We start from the raw sequence: 17,257 nt of genomic DNA on the forward strand, positions 1-17,257 counted from the left end.
AAAAATAATATTAAATAAATAAAACTAATAAATAAAAAATACACACATCTTACTGATCTCTGCAGTCAGTAACATTACACATAAAGTGCAAACATAATAGCAATTGTATAAACACACACACAAACACGCCTTTAAAGTTTAAAGGCGTGAAATTGGACGGTCTAGCCTTCTGATTAGCTAATCAGAAGGCTAGTTCTGATTAGCGTCACCGCTGTCTCGGTGGAGTTTAATAAACTCGGCCGTCTGCTTCTTGCTATCTAAAATATAACCAGACACTGGTGTAAATTCTCGACTGTCTCATACTTCTGTTTAATAAGTTTTCTGTTTGACGTTTAGTCAGCTGTGTGAAAACCAAGGAGGAACCCACCCGGGGGATTAATAAAGTTTTATTTTATCTAATCTAATAACTTTAATCTCAGCCAAACCGATTTACTCACGAACAAACAAAACACTGAAAAAAGCCCAACAATAACATTTTTAGGTTGTCTAAGTGACTTATATATTACGTTTAACCCGAGCAGCGAAACTCCGCTGTGATCTGAAAATGATGTGCCGGGAGTTGTGCCGTTCTCGGCCGCATCAGTAACCCTCGAGCTCCCGGCTAGCTGTCGAGCTGGTGGGTAGCAGACGCCTCTGAAAACGTCGAAGCACTTTTGCAAATATGGGATATCTTGATAAACCGAGCAGATATTTGATGTTTACACAACTACTTTCTCGCCTGAAAATATGTTAAAAGTTTATTTTGTGACCCTGAAAGATTAGTATGAGTAATTTTAAAACTCAGTAGCGGCCGCCATTGCTGGAAACTGGAGTTTGGCTGGGCCGCGCTATGAATTCTGGGATATGGTAGTAATTTGGACAGCCTTCGGCGCGTCGCTGTGACGTAATCGGTCTACAAATGCGGCCTCAGGAGGATGCAGCCCATGAATTTGGACATGTCCAGAGTATAATCGCAGCCTTTGCGGTTAGAAAATTGCACTTGATCATGTCGCGATATTATCGCAAATGCGATATATCGTTCAGCCCTAGTCTTTATCTAAACCTCATCACATTTTCCGGCAGATTATTTTAAAGCAAGTTTCTAACAAGTGCATGTTGCGTGTTCACAGCTGAGCCTATGGAGCTACATTTTAAACTTTGCTGAAGTCAGGAAGATGATGTGACTTCACTGCAGAACCCAAGGGAGGAAGATGAAGGAGAGGATGAAGGCTGCCACAGAGCCGTTTAGGTTATCCTCTCATGCACACAATGTCTTGAAGACGTTTTTCCCCATCCTGTGCCCCACTTAGACTGGCAGCCACAGTTTTACTGCATGGCCTGAGTTCTTCTCCCAGATAGCCAAAACCCTTGGGCAACCATTAATTAGCGCACAGTATGCGAAGTTGTTTATATAGCCTATGCATGCTTGTTAAAGAGATAAGGTCTAATCATTAATTAAAGTAAAGTATATATTAAGTACTAAACCATGCAGTTTACAATAAGCATGTGCTTAAAGGGATTCTGAAGGCTGTATAAACAGTATTATTACTGACTATTGTAGTCAAATAATTATGTAGAAAAAATAATTATTACTGGTTACAATTTCAGTTCCATAAGTGTACATCTTTAGCAAAGAGTCGTGCCTTATTTCATTGTCTGGTGTGCTAACCAGGCTCGTTTTGGATCAGCAAACGGAAACTCAGAGGGGACTGTTTCCAGCACGGAAGAAAATGAAGTCTTTGCTGATGGGGAACAGCTGTCTGTGTTCTTACTCTGTGCACCAGTAAGCTGCAGTTTTGTGTGGTTGGTGCATTAAACTGCAAAACTTCTGCAAGGTTACACATGTATACAAAGAGTGTCTTTTGAGATCACCTGCTGATGCAAGGAGATGCAAAATGCAAAAATACTGTGAAATCTAACTGTTTTTGACACATTTGTCTTCATTGCTGTTCTGTTTTTGTGGTGATGCAAAAGAACCTTATAAGCCCATGTCATTTCAAATCACTAGTGTCCTAAAAGAAATTCTCTATTATGATAAGAAAATAAAGGCGCAGAATAAATGAAGCCAGCTCTCGTAAATAAGTCAGGCCATCCCTGTTAAGCACAGAGGAAATTTATACACATTGCTTTTCTGAGTATTATTTGGACAATGTGTCATTTTTTTCTTCCACACTGATCATTTAAACACTGAGTTGGACATAAAGCGTCTTTTGATTTTAACCCACATAATAGACAGACTCACAGGATTATGTGTTTAAGACTGAAAAACACCATAAATACCATGAATATAACTTATCGAGCACAGGAGAACAGGCAGGTTATTGTTGAGGCTTTGGTGAGTAATTTAAAAGAAAAGCAGTCTTAGGTTTGGTTTGATCAGTAATCAATTCTGTACTTACAGCTGCAAGAAAAACTTTTCACATTTTCACTGAATAAATTGTAATGATTCAAAAGGCAGGCTGGGAAAAATAAGTGAACCTTTGTGCTAAAGCTATTTAAAGTCAGGCATTCAAATTAAGGAGATGAGATTAGAAGTGTGAGTTTTAGAGGTGCCCTGCCCTGTGAATTCAGCCATGCAAAACCCAGTTGCTGAGTCTGCTTTTCTTGAGAAAGAATGACTCGTGCAGCCATGCTTCAATCACGAACGCTCTCATCGCACCTTAGAAGAAGCTGGAAATCCTCCAAAAGCATTTCTAAAGACTTTGGTGTTTCTTTATCCACAATAAGAAAAGCTGTCAACAAATGGATGAAATTCAGTAGAGCTACTAGGTGTGGGCGTCCTACTAAGAGCACACCAAGAGCACACTGTGTAATTTTAAAAGCGTAACAGAAAGAATAGAAAGAATAAACACCTGCAGAAATCTCTACAACTTGCTAAAACATTTGTTCACAGTAGAATCAGTCAATTGCTATTACAAACCTAAAGAAAATATTTTTGCTTGTTGGTGTCGATTGTTGGTGCATCGCATGCAAGAATTTTAAAAAGGAGATTTGGGTTTGTGTCCAAATTGCAAGACAAGCTTTGTCAGTTTAGAAGTATCTTCTCTATTTTCTCAATTTTGCCTCAAGAGCCTTTCTGAAAAGATCAGACAAAAGAGTTCTCCTAAGTGGCCCTCATCAAATACATTCACTGCTATCGTTTTGTTTTTTGGAGTGGGGGAAAAAGGAGACTTTGCGCACCAACATCAAGAACTAGCCCCAACTGTGAGGCAAGGTGGAGGGAGCAACTTGGTTTGGAGCTGCTTTTTGACCTCAAGGGCTGAACAGTTTGCAATAGACTGTAAAGTAAATTGAATTAAACAGTGTTACAGTGTTACAGAAGTATGTCAGGGCAGTCTGGGACCTACAAATAAAGAAAACCCAAGGCACACAAATAAAGAACCGAATAGTTGAGAAAGAATGGAATTCAGACCAAGACTCCTGAACATAATCCAACTTAGATATTGGGGCATCACCTATGGTAATTCACGTTAATAGAACCTCTGTCACCTAGAATCCATAGTTTTGGGTCCAGTTCAATTTGGATCCCCATTACCCCTGAGATTATTTGAATGGCCCGTCTGCAAAATTCTTCTATCACTGCGCAATTCCACAGCATGTATAGGAGATTGCCATCTGTGACCTTACATCTCAAGCATCTGGGGCAATAATTACTATCAATTTTATGTCGTATGTAAGGGGTCTAATATATCCTATGAAATATGTTAAATTGCATTTGCCTGTTCCAATAAGTGGTGCCACTCTACCTCTTCATAGACATAGCCCAGGTCTGTTTTAAAGAGGGCTGTTTAATCATTAAAAGGTTTAAAAAACATTATTATCCGGAGCTTTTAAACAGCTACAAGAAAACACTGATGAGGACGGTTTCTTTTTTTTTTTTTTTTCATCAGAATTGTTGTCTAAAGGCAAAGAAAGATGCCCAACGGATTTACTTTACCAAATTGACCATCCAGCCTTGCCGTAATGGTCCATTTGATTCACCTTTTATTGTTTATTTTATTTTCACTTGCTGAATACGGGACAGACTTGACTGGGGGAAAGAAGGGGAGAAAGAAAGAGGGAAAGAGAAACAGCTGAGAAGAGGGACGGGGGAGAAGGGCAAAAAACAAAAACCAACAGAACGGGCAGAGAAAAAAAATGCATATATCAATCACCTGGGTCACCTGCTGAGAAAGAAAAAAGAAAACAAGCAGAAGAGAACAAGAGTAATAGAATAAACAACATCACAATGATATATGGGAATATGACAGTAAATACTAAATATTAAACATTATTGTGCAGCACATAAGATCAACAGAACACAGTGTGCTTTGAGGTAGGAGCCAAAAAGGGTGTAGTTTGATGAGGACGGTTTCTACTAAAAGAGGTTCTGAGTTACTATATTTAGTCCAGTTGTTTGTGTTATTTCATCATAGCGTAGTCATGTTGTTTGTTTATAATCATGACTTAGATCGGACAACATTTTGTGAGTAATTCAGAATCACATTTATTGGCCAAGTATGTGCACAAATACAGGGAATTGGGCCTTGTTATTTTCTTTGCTCTCAATGTATTTTGCAGAGTAGACAGACTAGAACAGCATTCATCTATCCATTCTCTTCCGCTTGTTCAATTCGGGATCGCGGGGGGCTTGGAGCCTATCCCAGCTACCATAGGGAGAAAGGGCTGGATACAGCCTGGACAGGTCGCAATAACAACATGTATAGCATATTTATATTGATATGTGCAGTGGTGCAGAGTGCGAAGATGAAATAAATTATGGAATAAATAAGGAATGGAAAACTGGATATTTTGGTTGAGTCTCCAAACATAACACCATCCACTTATGTCTCCTCTTTCCTTCTGCAGACCTGCGCAGAGACTATGGCTGCTGCACGTTGGAAGCCTCAGTCAGTGGATATTGGCTTTTGGCTCCTCCTGCTCCTCAGCCTCATTCCTGAATGCAGGTACACAAAAATATATATGTCACGCTGTAATGCCCATTCAAGTTCAGTACTCGGGTGTCTGCTGCTGATGTGGGGTTGTTTTTTTTAGGACCTGTTTGATCAGGCTCGCTTCTGCAGCCTAACCAACTTTTTTTATTTGCATGGAAAATTTAAGAAATGTATGAAATTAGAATCTTAGTTGTGACTGTCAGATGCAATAACTGTAATGCTGTATGGATTACTGAACCACCTATACATTGCACCTGCTCTGCCATGGGAACCCATGCCATGAAGCTCCCGTTGCACAGTTTTTGTGCTGATGTTAACACCAGAGGAGATTTGTTACTCTGCACTTATTCCGTCCGCAGAGCATTGGCAACTTGTTGAGTCTTCATTTAATTTTCCGTGGTCTGAGTTGCTGTGGTTCCTAAATGCTTCCATTTTGCAATACTACCACTTTGAGATTGTAGTGGAACATCCAGGAAGGCAGAAATTTCACAAAGTGAATGTTGCAACAGTGGCATCATATTACAGCACCCCGCTTGAGTTCAATGAGTTCTTCAGAGCGACTCATTCTTTCCCAAATATTTTTACAGTAAAGGCAGACTGCAAGGCCAGATGCTCAGTTTATTCACCTGTGACAGTGGGACTGAAAACACCTGAATTGAAATGTTAAGAATTATGGCTCAATTCTTGTGTATATAGTTCTGCAAGAGCTTAATAATTCAGTGTATAGAGAAAAACTCATCTTCTTTTGTTCTTGCACATATTGAAGTTTTTGTACCCAAGGACCTCAGAGCACTGTGACTCTTAAAATAGAATACATGACATGTGTCCTCAAGAACAGAACAGACATAAAGTGAGTTATCCTCCCATCTAAATGCACCTAGTGCTGTCTTCACCACTCGTCTAAATTTCACTGACTGCTGAGTTAATTTGCGTTGTGCAGCACAACATAGCTATGATTGTCCATTCACAGCATTTTCACTCCTGCATCCTGTGCATATTTTTTCAGGCTGCGTGTTACGAGTCAGCGAAAAAAGAAAACTCCAGCATGTCTAGGAGTCATTTTAATCATACTCCTTGTAATTTCAAACGCAGAGATTGCACAGGTTGCCTTGTTTGCATTGTTGATAAGGTAGGATGTTATGGCAGGCAGACGCGACGGAGTGTAAATCACTTTAAGATTTTACACGCTAGGAAAGGCTTGCCGAACCTGGAAGAAAGCCGGTCGGGGAAGGAAATCAGAACACTGTGACAGGGATTAGCCCAGTTTGCTTTGTCACTGTGCCACTTGGCTCTTCTTGCTTATTAGGAGCACACAGTGCTTGTAATTACATATATTAAATAGAAATGTGGGACCAGGGGAAGGTGCTGGCCAAGCCTGGCAAGACATCTTTTTACAAGAACCTGTGCCCTGGTCTTAAAGTAGCTTTCAATTCAGCCAGGTTCATACAGTGTATGTAGATCAACAGATCTTTAGTCAGTGATGAACACAGACTAAACTGACTGAAAAAGTGTCCAGACATATAAGACAGAACTTAACTCTAACAGTCAGCTGCACTTGTGCCACATTGTTGTATTTATAAAAAAAAGTTTGACATTTATCTAAATAGATGCAGCAGAACCAGGCAAATTACTTTATTTAAGACATTCTTCTTCTTCATGAAGCTCTGGAGCCTACTTCTTTCAGCCGGCCCAAACACACACGCATGCACACAGTTCTTATTTTGCAAACTTATTGTCTCCAGTAAACAGTGTCTCAGTGACTTCACTGAACGTTTTTCACAGCTGATCTCTGGAGGTGTCACACTACCTCGAGCTAGAGTTTGCATCAAAATTTGTATCCGTACCATAACTCAGTCAAACAGGAGCACGCCGGCGTAACACACATTTTTAGAAAGAGTGTTACCTTTTCTTCTCGAGGTTTTGACTAAACTCCCCTGGTCTTAGAAAACAAGGTGTTCCCTTCATCTGCAGTACTTGGCTAAGACTGATCTAATTTTAAGGTTTACTTCAGTTTAAAAGCATCTGGTGATGGCAGCCATATCTCTATGATCCAAAAGCTCAGGCTGCAGACTATGCTAACGTTTAGTTTCTAACATATCTGATATGAGAGCACATATCCCTTGCATGGCCATCTGGCTTTGAGCACAGCAGCCCTACCCACATGCTGCTGCAGCACTGCCCGAGCAGTCAGAGAAGGTTTTAATGCATGTGCCTGATGTGACACGTGACAGGGACTCACTAAAAATCATCTTCCAGTTATTTCAGACGCAATGTAGCACAGCAGTCTCTGCTTAAAACATTTTTCTTTGGTTTAACTTGTACTACATGAGGCTTCACATTTGCTTATTTGAATAAAGACTTTTTTTTTATGTGTTGCCTCTCCTGAAATCTAAACCTAAACTGAAAAATGGATTTTTTTGCATCTGAAAGTAAAAGTATATTTTAATTGTCCATCAAACTTTGGGTATAATCCTCAGACCATGAGCTTGCACATGCTCCCAGAATATCTGCATATCAGCAAAGCTGTTTCTCTCTGAGAACTGCCACCTCCCTGATGCCCACTGATGCTATCAACAAGCTCCAAATCGGCTTTACTACAGTTGAAGCAGGAGACTTTCCTAATGGATTAAGGTGTAACAGACAAATCCTCTATATAAGGATCTGTCATTCTGCACATCAACAAATTTCCTCACCCCACACTGAAAGTCAGGGCATGATTAAGCTGTTATTCCCAGCAATCCATGGACCACATATAAATGAGAAGTCTGCATAATGGCGAAGGTCCATCAGTCCTTCAGCTTGCCTCGCTTCCACTCTGCCTTCCACTTATACAGTCAACGCTTAACAAGTGTCGACAGTCAGGCCATCTTGTTGTCTGTTTTGTTTGTAATCTATTGCCAAGCTTCTGGATAACATGGCACATAATCAATAGCTATAAGAATGAAAGTGCTATATGTACACTTTGCCTGTATATTGGCTCTGAAGTTGCCCAGGCTCTGCTGGCTTTGTAAGCTCATCCCACATGAATTATTTACAGCAGGGCAGAGAGGGGCATCACTTTGAGAAGTGACCAGGTCAACAGTTAACATTCTGTTTCAGTGGTGTTGTCAAGGTTAATGTTTCACGGGTCTGGACAAGGGTAAGGTATTCATGGCGGAACTGCTTTCCTGATTGAATGACCAGCCAAATAGTTTCTCAGAGGAGTCAAAAGAAATAGAAAGTCAGAGGTTTGAGAATCTACTTAATGTCAAATCATAGGTTACCTGTCAAGATTTGCCAATTGTATACACCGCGTTTCCTTTCTAATTTGATTTAATTAGTTGGCTTATCAGTTATTTTGGCTTAGCCAGTGTTATAGGGGCCTCAATCATTTGAACAATTGAGTCACTGGTCAAGTGGTCAAAGAGCACACACACACACACACAGATCTTTTTTCAATCAAGTTTTTCATTGAACATTAACGTCCTTTTTCACATTCAGGGGATTTTTTTAGTTTGTTTGTTAAGCAACTTAACACTGACCTATGAGCCATTCAAGTTTCGACCATAAAAAGGCACTTATGGGATGAAACAGTGTTGTGTCTACACATAATAGAAAACTTGGCAAAGAACCAATGACGTCTCAGGCACTTTTTACCTGAAGCCTTTTTGCAACACACAAGTTCTTTTCCAATTTCTTTAGCTGAAGCTTTAAAAAGGGGAAAAATAGCAGAGTTTGACATGAAGTAGTAATTCTGCACCAAGCTGATTCCCAGAAGTTGATTTATCTCAGCATGATATGCAGTGCATCCTCCAAAAATATGAGGAAACTGAACAAATGGAGGACAAACAAGTGTCAGGCCAAAAAAAACACAATGTACAGCAGATAAACGGTATCTGAAAGTCATGTTGTTAAGAAATATGAAAAATTCAAGTCTGAAATAAATGGTACAATAAATGGACTGGTCCTTTTAAAACACATTTCTACTCTAGCTGAGTACCGTATTTCCCGGACTGCAAAGCGCACCTAAATATTAGCCGCACAAGCTAAAATCAGGGGAAAATCCTGTTTTGTACATACATTAGCCGCACCTGACTAAAAGCCGCAGGTGTTTCAATGTTGACTTATCATATGTAAGAGAATATGCACAAAGGGAATTGTCAGGAAAGAGATGGCTGTTTGGAGACACATCACTTTTATTAATATTTTGAAAAACAAGTTATAGGTACATATTTGCACATGTAGTACATAACAGTAACCTATAGCACACCAGAAAAATAGATTCGGACTACCTTTTAGGCTCAGGTGCAGTGACACGGCTTTAACAAGAAGAAAAGTCAGTCATTCACCATCTTTCTCTTCTTCCTGCGCACTAAAACCACCAAAGTCCTCTCCTCCAGTGTCGGATACAAACAGGCTCAGGATGGCTTCGTCATCCACTCTCAGCTTCTCTCCTTCGTTGTCACTTTCAAAACCAAAGAAATCCTCGTTGTCAGTGTCAGAGTCGAACACCCTCAGAAGGGCCGTGGCAGTGTCCTCTCCATCATGCAGCAGTCCAGCCCTTCAAATCCGTTGGTGATCGTGGATGTTTTCACACTTTTCCACGCTGTCAGAATCCACCGGTGGAGTTGGGCATAACTTGCTTTTCGCAAGTTTATCGCCGCTCATCATCCACGCCTCCCGCTGAACGCGTACCGCTACTTTGAAGTTTGTTTTTCGAGCTACTTCGTACGGCACTACGTTGCCTGGCGGACGGACATGTGACTAACATACCACTCTTGAACCCCGATCCTTCCGCCAGGCAACGTAGTGCCGTACAACAGCGGAACACACAAAACAAATCGTCTTACGATATGACAAAAATCATGGACAATCCATAGAAAAGCCGCACCTGACTAAAAGCCGCAGGGTTCAAAGCTTGTGCAAAAAGTAGCGGCTTATAGCCCGACAATTACGGTAATCAAAGCGCTTTATACAGCTTGCGTCATTCACAGAAGTTCTTTTTATCTAACATTCACACTCTGATGGATGCATAGACGAACATTTTGGGGTAAGTATCTTGCCTCCAGGAATACTTCGCATGTAGACGTGAGCAGGCAGGGATTAAACCAGCAACCTTCCAATTAGTAGATGACCTGTTCTACCTCCTGAGCTACAGCCACCAATAGTACTTGACAGGTGTAACTTGGCCTTCTGCAGATCCATCTAACATGCAGAAAAAACCTCATCAAAAGTAGTCTCAGGGGAAGGGTGGCTGTCAAGAAGCCATACTTAAGGAAAGGAAGCAGGGAAAAAATGTATGATAAATTATACAAGAACTAAACTGACAGACAGTGACAGAGGTCTTATGGAGTGATGACTCCAAATTTGAACCTTTTGGTTTAAAATCATTGTCAAAATATGTGGAGGAGGTCAAAAGAGAGGTACAAAAGTGAGTGTCTACAGCTGTAATAGATGTTGAATACAGATTTAGATACAATACATGCTCCGTCATGACAATGATCGCAAACATACTGCCAATGCACTAAAAGCATAGATACATAGATAGAAAAACACACAGTGGATCATCTAGATGGAGAACAGAACAAAAAGCACACAGCATCCAAAGACGAGTTTTGAATGTCCTTCTAGAAGCCTGGGGAACTATTCCTGAAAATCTCTTCACCTAGTTCCAGTTTTCCTAGCAAAATATAAAAAATTAAGGCGTGGCTCAAGAGGGAGAGAGAGAAAATTGCAGGGGCAGGGCTGTAGGTCACTTGGACCACAAACCAGCTCAACCACAAACCGTGCCAAACTGGGTCCTTTAAGAGCACCAGCAAGACGCTAATATAGAACTGAACAGAGATCATGGACAAAATATACAGTTAGATCAGGTACAGCATGAAAGGGAAAAAATTTTATTGATCCGTGCTCTAATTACTTTGAAGTTTCAGTCAATTTTATATTGATATACTGAAGATCTGGTCAATAATGTTCCAAGCAACCAATTAGCTGACATCCCCAGCAGGCATGAATCAAAATGAAGACAGAATAGATTTCCCAGTGTCTGTGCAGCTGGGTGTTAGACACAGACCGCTCATTCCTGAAAATGCACAAATGTTGAAAATAATGTGTGATCCTTGTTAAAATGGCCCCTCAGATATTACCAGTTTATAGACTTGTTGGATTCAATTTTGCTTTTGTTGTTTTAACATAACTCTGTGGGTTCTGTTCCTTTCTTTTTGGGAAAAGCTCTGACTCACTTTCAGTGGAGCACAATCATTTTCAGTGCATCCCATATTTTTTGCCACCAGCAACATCCACCCCCGACCCCTTCTGAAGTTGAGTCTGAGTCAGTAAAGCTATGGATAAACAAGCCGTACAGATTAAAATACTTAAACGTAGCGGTGCCTTTGAAATTGTCACGCCGACTCCAGTGTTGTGAACAAAAGATTGCAATAGGTTTTCATGGACTATATAGACGTAGATATACAAAAAAAAGTGTATAAAAACGTTTTTTTACATCTTATGAGCTAATTTGTATTTTTCATCAAGTGATATGCATCAAAGTTTATTTTTTTAGATCATCATCATAACTGCATCTGTGAATTCTGTTCCTCAGAGTACATGGGCTGTTTCAGTTTGAAAGTGATTTTTGTTTTTTTTATTTAGTTATTTTTTATTTTATTTTATTTTACTCTTCATCTGAAAACACAGTAGAAGTATTACAGTTTACATACTGAATTACACATTATTTGCTTGAAATTTAACAAGCACACAGGTTCAAATAGCTGTTTGGTCAACAGCCAAAGACTTTATACAAGAAGAGCAGCTTTAGGGTTTGGCTACCAGGGGAGAAGTATGTGGAAGTCAAAGGGAAAAATTTTACTGAAAAAAAAAAAACCTAATGCAAAGAATAGTTTATGGTGAACGAGGCAGGAATAAATAGCAATCGGGAGAAATACATATATACAAAACAAGAGAAATGCAAACAAGACAGGAGGAGCTGGCGATGGCCTCCAGGAATGGCAGAGGGCTTTCTTTACCAGGGCATTTATAATGAGAGGAGATTGAACCTGTCTGTGCCTCCTGAAGTCCATTATGAGTTCTTTTGTTTTAAGCAGAGGTGGGAGCAAGTCATTGTTTTGCAAGTCTCAAGTAAGTCTCAAGTCTTTATCCTCAAGTCTCAAGTCAAGTCTCAAGTAATGTCAGGCAAGTCAGAGTCGAGTCTCAAGTCACTGGTGTAAAAGTCCGAGTCAAGTCACAAGTCTGAAATTTTGAATTTCAAGTCCTTTCGAGTCTTTAAAAAAAAAAACGAAAAAATAATGTTGCAGTTATGCTAAATGTAAATATTAGACCATGTAATTTTAAAATCTGTGTTTTTCTCAACACATGACAAAATAGTGAACTTAGAAAATATACACAAATTGTGAAATTGCACCTCTTTAGAATGCAGCTGAATTAAACCTAGCTCCAAGAATAATTTTCACCGACAGTTCTGAGATAAGCTGCATGTTATTCTTGGATGCGGTTGTAGGACCAGCTTTAAAATCGCATGACAAAAATATCATACATATTAAAAAAAACTGCATCACCAACGTAGCCTGGACAACATTTGCTAGTTAGATGAAGTCAGCTATCTCATTGTAGCATATTTATATGCATATTTATAATTATACGGTTCTTGGAGTGAGTGCATACACTCATGAAGTTTAGTAACTTCAGGTCACTGCAACAAGCCCAGGTACAGTTTACCGCCGGATGGGTGCAGGACCTTGAAATGCACCGTGTAGAACGAAAGACCATCGTACCCAGGGCCGGCCCGTGGCATAGGCCGTATAGGCAAATGCTAAGGGCGCTGTCCATCAGGGGGCGCCACGCCAGTGCCACAAATGTTGAAAAAAAAAAAAAAAAAAAGTTGGTACTATTATTTCTAAATACAAAAAATAATCCCACGTTAATGAAAATGCAAAGTAAAGCTTATTTAATAGAAATATTATTTGTTACAACATTACACTACACTGCTGATGTAGGGGGGCGCCACCTAAAATCTTGCCTAGGGCGCCAGATTGGTTAGGGCCGTTTCTGATCGTATCTATCATAAGTTTACCAGTCTCACAAATTGTCTTCATAAATACACATTCGTTAACCGTTTATTAATAGGACCTTTGAGCTCAAGGGTAATTAATTAGTAGTGGAAATAATTTCTGGTACGCGTTACAGAAATGTAGCAGTGACAATAATATTGTATGCTGTAATCGTACTGGGCAATTAGTGATACAAAAAACCTGTTTTATCCTGTGAATAAAAGTATATGTTTTTGTCAATGTACCATAATAACAGAAGCGAAACGCAATATTGTGTCAGGACAATTCACTATTTATGCACAATAAATAAAGGAGCATAGCGTGACAATTTCAGTTCAGCGCCAGACTTGCTTGTAACCTATATCACCAATTATGTTAAGAACATGACGTATTAACTACTAAAAAACACTGACCTTCGTGTAAATGCTTGGAGCAGACTAACCTGTGAGCTGGAGTGTTCTGGGACGTTATATTTGATCTTTGGATGGCTGCAATCCAGGCCATCCGTCGCGTCTTTGTTACTTCGGAAACATGGCTCGAACAATTTCTCTTCAACGACGTAATCCGATAACAACCGATCTCTTTACCCGTCGGCTTCCCGTGGCTGTCATGCGACCGGCTATTGCAGTTAATAATACAACAGCTTCTTGACATTTTTGTGTTTCTTTTTATCGCTGTGTGACTGATTTCAATTGAAAGCCTGCGTGCGCTAGTACCTCTTGCCACAAGTTCCCAGAATCCTTTGCGGTTCTACCCCTGAATGACGTCACATTTTCAATCTCTATATAATATGCATGTTAAATTTTATATTTGGGGTGAAATATCAAGTCTTTTCAAGTAAACCGGTTCAAGTCCAATTCAAGTCCCAAGTCATTGGTGTAAAAGTCCAAGTCAAGTCACAAGTCTTAGAACATTTTTTCAAGTCAAGTCTAAAGTCATAAAATTAATGACTCGAGTCTGACTCGAGTCAAAGTCATGTGACTCGAGTCCACACCTCTGGTTTTAAGAACGTTCAGCTTCAGGTTATTTTCTAAGCACCAGTGGGACAAGTTCTCTACCTCCATGTACGATGTCTTATCCCCATCGGAGATGAGCCCACCCACAGTGGTGTCATCGGCATACTTGACAATGACGTTGGTTGGATGGGTTGGTGTACAGTCAGGGCAGACCGATTGAGGCCAGTTGGTTAGGAAGTCCTTGATCCAGGATCAGGTGGCGGGGGGATCTGAAGGTGGTCCAGTTTGGTGGTGAGGATGTCTGTGATATTTCTTTATCACAAAATCAAAGGGAGCACAGTATCTTTTGCTTTCAAATTCAGTTACCACAGAATCATTTTTAATTATCTAAAAATAATTATCAGCAAGCTCATAACTTGCTCACATATTAAGTTTTACTCTCATTAATATTAATGTGATATTTACCTTATAGTAAAACTTAAGCTACGTTCACACTGCAGGCGAAAGTGCATCAAATCCTGCTTTTCTGACCCTATGCGACCCATATCCGATCATGGTATGACAGTTTGAACAGCACAAATCTGATATTTTGAAATCCGATCTGGGTCACTTTCATATGTGGTACTGAATCCGATACATATCTGATGTTTTAGAAAGCGACTGCTGTTTGAATGGTCAACATTAAATCCGTCTTTTACGTCACTGACACAAGACAAAAGGCAATTATCAGCGCCGGAGAAGACAAACAAGAAAGCATGGCGGCGGACACTGGAGACGGAGCGAGTCAGTGGACTTGATTAGCATGTGGGGAGACAGTTCTATTCAAGCTAAACAACTCTGTGTCCATATATGCCTCTGCACGGAGGTAGCAGCCACTACTCCAAACAAAGCCATTGTTAAAGCACGGGCTCTCTTTTTTTCTCAGTGTCCTTTTTTCTCTAATTAATTTGTCAAAATTCTGTCGGTTACGACTGTGCAGAAATCGATAGACTGCTGCAACAACACCTACTAGCTCTGTAGCCACCATTTTTACTTCCGGAAATAGAGCGCGTTGTCTGCGACGTTTTCTTTTGCACATGCGGGGCCGCTCTGAGGGCCATGAACCGTTCACACTAGAGCTGTTTGCTTTCACATTTTATTTGCAGTGTGAACAACCAGACAAAAAAATCGGATTTGATCAAAAAATTGGAATTGAGCATTAAGGCCTGCAGTGTGAACGTAGCCTTAGTGTTCCTGAAATATTCCTGCAGCTCACTTGAATTTTGGTCTAAACGTGGTAAAAATGTTTAACACAGTCTGCAGAAAGATGAACAAAATACAATGGTGCTACTAGGTCTTATGCATGAGCATCACTATAATGTTTTGGATGAGGTCATGTTGATCTGGAATAAAGTGGAAATATTATTCCAAGGTGCCTTATGTTGTCATTATGCATTACAGTTGTATATTTGGAGAACAGTGTGTGGTTTTTACAAATGCATTTTTGATATGTGGGTTGGACTTGATGCATGAAGACCTTATAAATGTACATATTTTTTCGTGTTTTGAGTCTGTCTTTTCTACGTATTGTAGTGAAATCTGTTTTAACAGCCAACAAGGGGGCAAACAGAATGTGCGTAAGGTGTGTAATATTTAAAATCTTGCATCTATTTACCACTAATAAAGTGCTATTTTTACCACAGCCCTACACCTTCAAGACATCTCAATATATTGACTGTTTATAAGGCTGATACGATACGACACTTGAAATTGAATTTAAGACGAGAACATCTGTGTGTTCAGTTTTCCGTTCAGTCAGAGCTGTGCACATTTATTCTTGTTATATCACAGGAAAAGATTCATAAAATATGGGAGCCGGTGTCGTTCTGGTTATAATTAGCTATGGGAGACTACATGTCTTTAGGAATTTCTTTTTAAATGACTTGCAGATTTAAATGTGGTCAAGATTTTGTATCCACATGATGGGCTCAATGACTATATGGGAAATTACAGTGACTGGCTAGTTAAAGCTGTGCAGCAGGAAGCAATTTTTCCTTAAAGAGTGAAAAAACACATATTGCTGACTATTAGATTATTAATCGATTACATAGCACTTCCTTCCTTCCTTCAGCTGCAGTTGTACCGGTAGCTTTAGCACATGTGGTGTCGCAGGTGGTGGTGTGATGTACACCACCAGGTTGTCACATCTCATTGAAATCGGCAAGCACAATGTTGCCTGGAAGCTTTAGACAGCATCCAGGTGTGCCAGTTGATCTGGGTTTACAGTCCACTTCCCATTGTTTTTATTTTCTCATTAACCAGCTGGTGCCCATTCTTCAGACGTAACATATTTCTGTACAAATTACTTTGTACAGCAGATGGAAACAGACTTTTTTGTTTTTGTTTTTTAAGCATTAAGCGAAAAGAATAGAGACTTCTTCATAATTCATTTAGAGGGATGGGAATCAAGATCTGGTTCTTATAGAGAATCAGCTGATTTTACTTTGGGTCCCAGGGGAGGAAAATAGTGGCGCAGTTACAGCGTGGATATAGATGCATATAGATATAAATATTTTTATTTGGCTGAATATTTTCTATAACCAAGATATGTACAACTTCTTTTCCTATCACATTCAAGAGCTCATAGTGCAGATTTAACCTACATAGTTATTTAACGTTCTTAACAAATTCAGTAAGTTAATCAACAGAAACTTACTATACAAGTAAGTTTTCATAGTATCTGAAGTACTTTTTTACAGGTGACAATATGCAGCATTTTCAGGCTTGATAACATAGCTCAAACATTATCATTTTATTATTAGCCAAAGCCCCTAACCAGTACCTAGTACCTTAAAGATGACTTAATAGAAAACTAATATGGCTCCAGGTTATTACTAATAGTTAAACAACTAAGGTCAGTATTCCATCAAGGTCATGAAAAGTGTTTAACACTTCAATGTTACTGAACTTTTGAAATTCTTCCTAAAATGTTGTTCAGTGTTGTGGACGTCAACTTTAGCTGCTAATGAGGGGCGGAGCTGTGTGTCTATCTGTCTGCAGTGGTTGTGTGTGAAGTTGTCAACTGGAGGGCGTGAAGAAGTTGTTGGTATAAATACTGCTGCAAATGAGTATCTAATCTGAATTTTTGGTATCAAGTTGTATTTTGTTGTTTGTTTGTTTTTTGGACAATGCTACATTGGGTAGGTCCTCCTTGTGACGCTAGCAGCAGAGTAGGGCTTGTAGGGATCCAACTTGCTTTTTTGTGCACATGCCAAAGGAGCTTGATCGTGCTGCCACCCAGACCAGTTTCTTGAGGAATGATTTTCTGTTGTACCAACCACTCAACTTGGGTTAAAACAGGAAC

At 39.7% G+C, this 17,257-nt stretch overlaps 1 protein-coding gene across 1 annotated transcript in view; it reads left to right on the forward strand.

Moving 5' to 3' along the window:
- gabra3 (gamma-aminobutyric acid type A receptor subunit alpha3) overlaps positions 1 to 17,257 on the forward strand; it is a 118,645-nt gene that overhangs the window by 27,066 nt on the left and 74,322 nt on the right. The window contains exon 2 of the mRNA XM_085420181.1: positions 4,828 to 4,925. Coding sequence (XP_085276307.1) covers positions 4,843 to 4,925 — 83 coding nt within the window. The 5' untranslated portion in view covers positions 4,828 to 4,842. The remainder of the gene's footprint in view (positions 1 to 4,827; positions 4,926 to 17,257) is intronic.

This window comes from Rhamphochromis longiceps, linkage group LG10 (assembly GCF_057381845.1).
Source record: "Rhamphochromis longiceps isolate RC_006_pf linkage group LG10, R_longiceps_female_GT1.1, whole genome shotgun sequence".
NCBI classification, from domain to species: domain Eukaryota; kingdom Metazoa; phylum Chordata; class Actinopteri; order Cichliformes; family Cichlidae; genus Rhamphochromis; species Rhamphochromis longiceps.